We start from the raw sequence: 1609 nt of genomic DNA, 5'->3' as shown, positions 1-1609 counted from the left end.
CCCCTTTTGCAAGCAGTGTTCCAACACAACTCAAGCCTTTTGGTTACAGCCCAGCCTGTAACTGGTTGCACCACCTGGGGACTCCGGTCGTTGGGCCCTGGAGGCTCCTGTTAACTGAGCTTCACCTGGCTCTATTGCCACCACCTCCGCCAGACCTGCCCCAGCTGCACCTAACCTCCCATATTCCCCAGAGCTCTGTCACCTTTCCCTGTCACTAGCCTTGGAACGCCACCTGGACAGTCTCTCTCGGCCCGCCCCCCCGGGAATCCTTCCCCTGGATTCCACCAAGGTCATGCAGTGACTGGTGTGGTCGCTGTTGGCTACTGAGGCCTCTTCCTGACTTAGTCCCTAAGTGTGGCTAACACAGAAACACCACAAGAGGGTGCCTTTCACAACCAGACAGTTCCGTTCTTGTCCTTCAGGGTGCCCGCTAGGGGACCACTTCCGCTCTCTGTCAGCTCTGGGGGAAGGGCCTTGTGTCTTCAGCTTTGGCTCCTGGTGGCACAGTGGTTGGTTAGTACCGGGCTGCTAAGTGAAAGGTTAGCAGTTCAAAGCCACCAGTTGCTCTGAGGGGGAGAGAAGTGGCTGTTTGCTCCCATGGAACCCCTCTGGGGCAGTTCTGTTCTGTCCTGTGGGTCACTCGAATCGGAGTCCATTCAAAGGCAGTGGGGGGTTCTCTTGGCTCCTTGCCTCTTTTGAACGTGTGTGTGTCCTGGGTCTTCCCTCCACGTGTGTGCGTCTTTCTCCGTGCCTAGTCTGGTCTTTATCTCAAAGGTGATTGGTTTAAAACACACCCTACACCGATCCAACTCAAAGCCAAACTGACTCAGAGCGACCCCGTCCTCTGAGAACTGTCCCTGCGAGTTTCGGAGGCTGTAACTCTTCACGGGATCGAAAGCCTTCCTCCCACAGGGCGACTGGTGGTTCCGAACTGCTGCTTTCCAGGTAGCAGCCCATCGCGCACTCCTCGGCGCCACCAGGGCTCCTCCGGCCACTGATAGGGCCTCATTCACATAAAGTCTTATTTCCAGAGGGGAACTTCTTGTGAGCACTCTCATCCATCTGGACTCATAGCGACCCTACGTGACACTGTAGACCTGCCTCGCTCAATCTCCGCGGGAGAGGAGCGGCTGGTGGGCTGGCCTTTTGGTTCTCGGTTGAGCGTTGTGATTCTGACCACGGTGCCACCAGGGCGCCTTTCACACAAGGCCGTGGCTGCTGATGGATTCTGACTCCTAGAGAGACCTTCCGTGACCGTGTGGACTCCTTCATAGGGTTTACAACACAGATTTGGGGAGTGGGGGGCACAACTAATCCATGACACTCCCATACAATCTTGGCCTTTGGGGGAGCAGGTCTGGTGATTTACCGTACCTTCAGGGTGTGGCACCAGTAAAGCTCCATAGAAGGCGTGCTAAGACAGTCTGTGAAAGGAATGTCGAAGTGTGAGGTCGCCCCTCTGCAGGACAGGGCTTGGTTGGCTCTGCCCGCTTAACGCTGGCCCTCTTCACCCTCCTCCAGGGACATGGGGAACGCTGATGGAGAACTGACCCACGACTCCCAGATCACGCAGGAGGCTGTCCCCAAGTCCCTGGGGGCCACGGAGCCT

At 56.9% G+C, this 1609-nt stretch overlaps 1 protein-coding gene across 1 annotated transcript in view; it reads left to right on the top strand.

Moving 5' to 3' along the window:
- The window catches only part of UPK3A (uroplakin 3A), a 23926-nt gene that overhangs the window by 8423 nt on the left and 13894 nt on the right, over window positions 1-1609 (top strand). Inside the window, exon 6 of the mRNA XM_004700639.2 lies at window positions 1522-1605. Within this exon, the coding sequence (XP_004700696.1) occupies window positions 1522-1605 (84 nt within the window). The remainder of the gene's footprint in view (window positions 1-1521; window positions 1606-1609) is intronic.

Source organism: Echinops telfairi, unplaced genomic scaffold (assembly GCF_000313985.2).
Source record: "Echinops telfairi isolate 266 unplaced genomic scaffold, ASM31398v2 ScPeMD7_2;HRSCAF=8, whole genome shotgun sequence".
NCBI classification, from domain to species: Eukaryota; Metazoa; Chordata; class Mammalia; order Afrosoricida; family Tenrecidae; genus Echinops; species Echinops telfairi.
The sequence above is the reverse complement of the archived record's forward strand: the minus strand, read 5'-3'. Positions and strand labels throughout refer to the sequence as shown.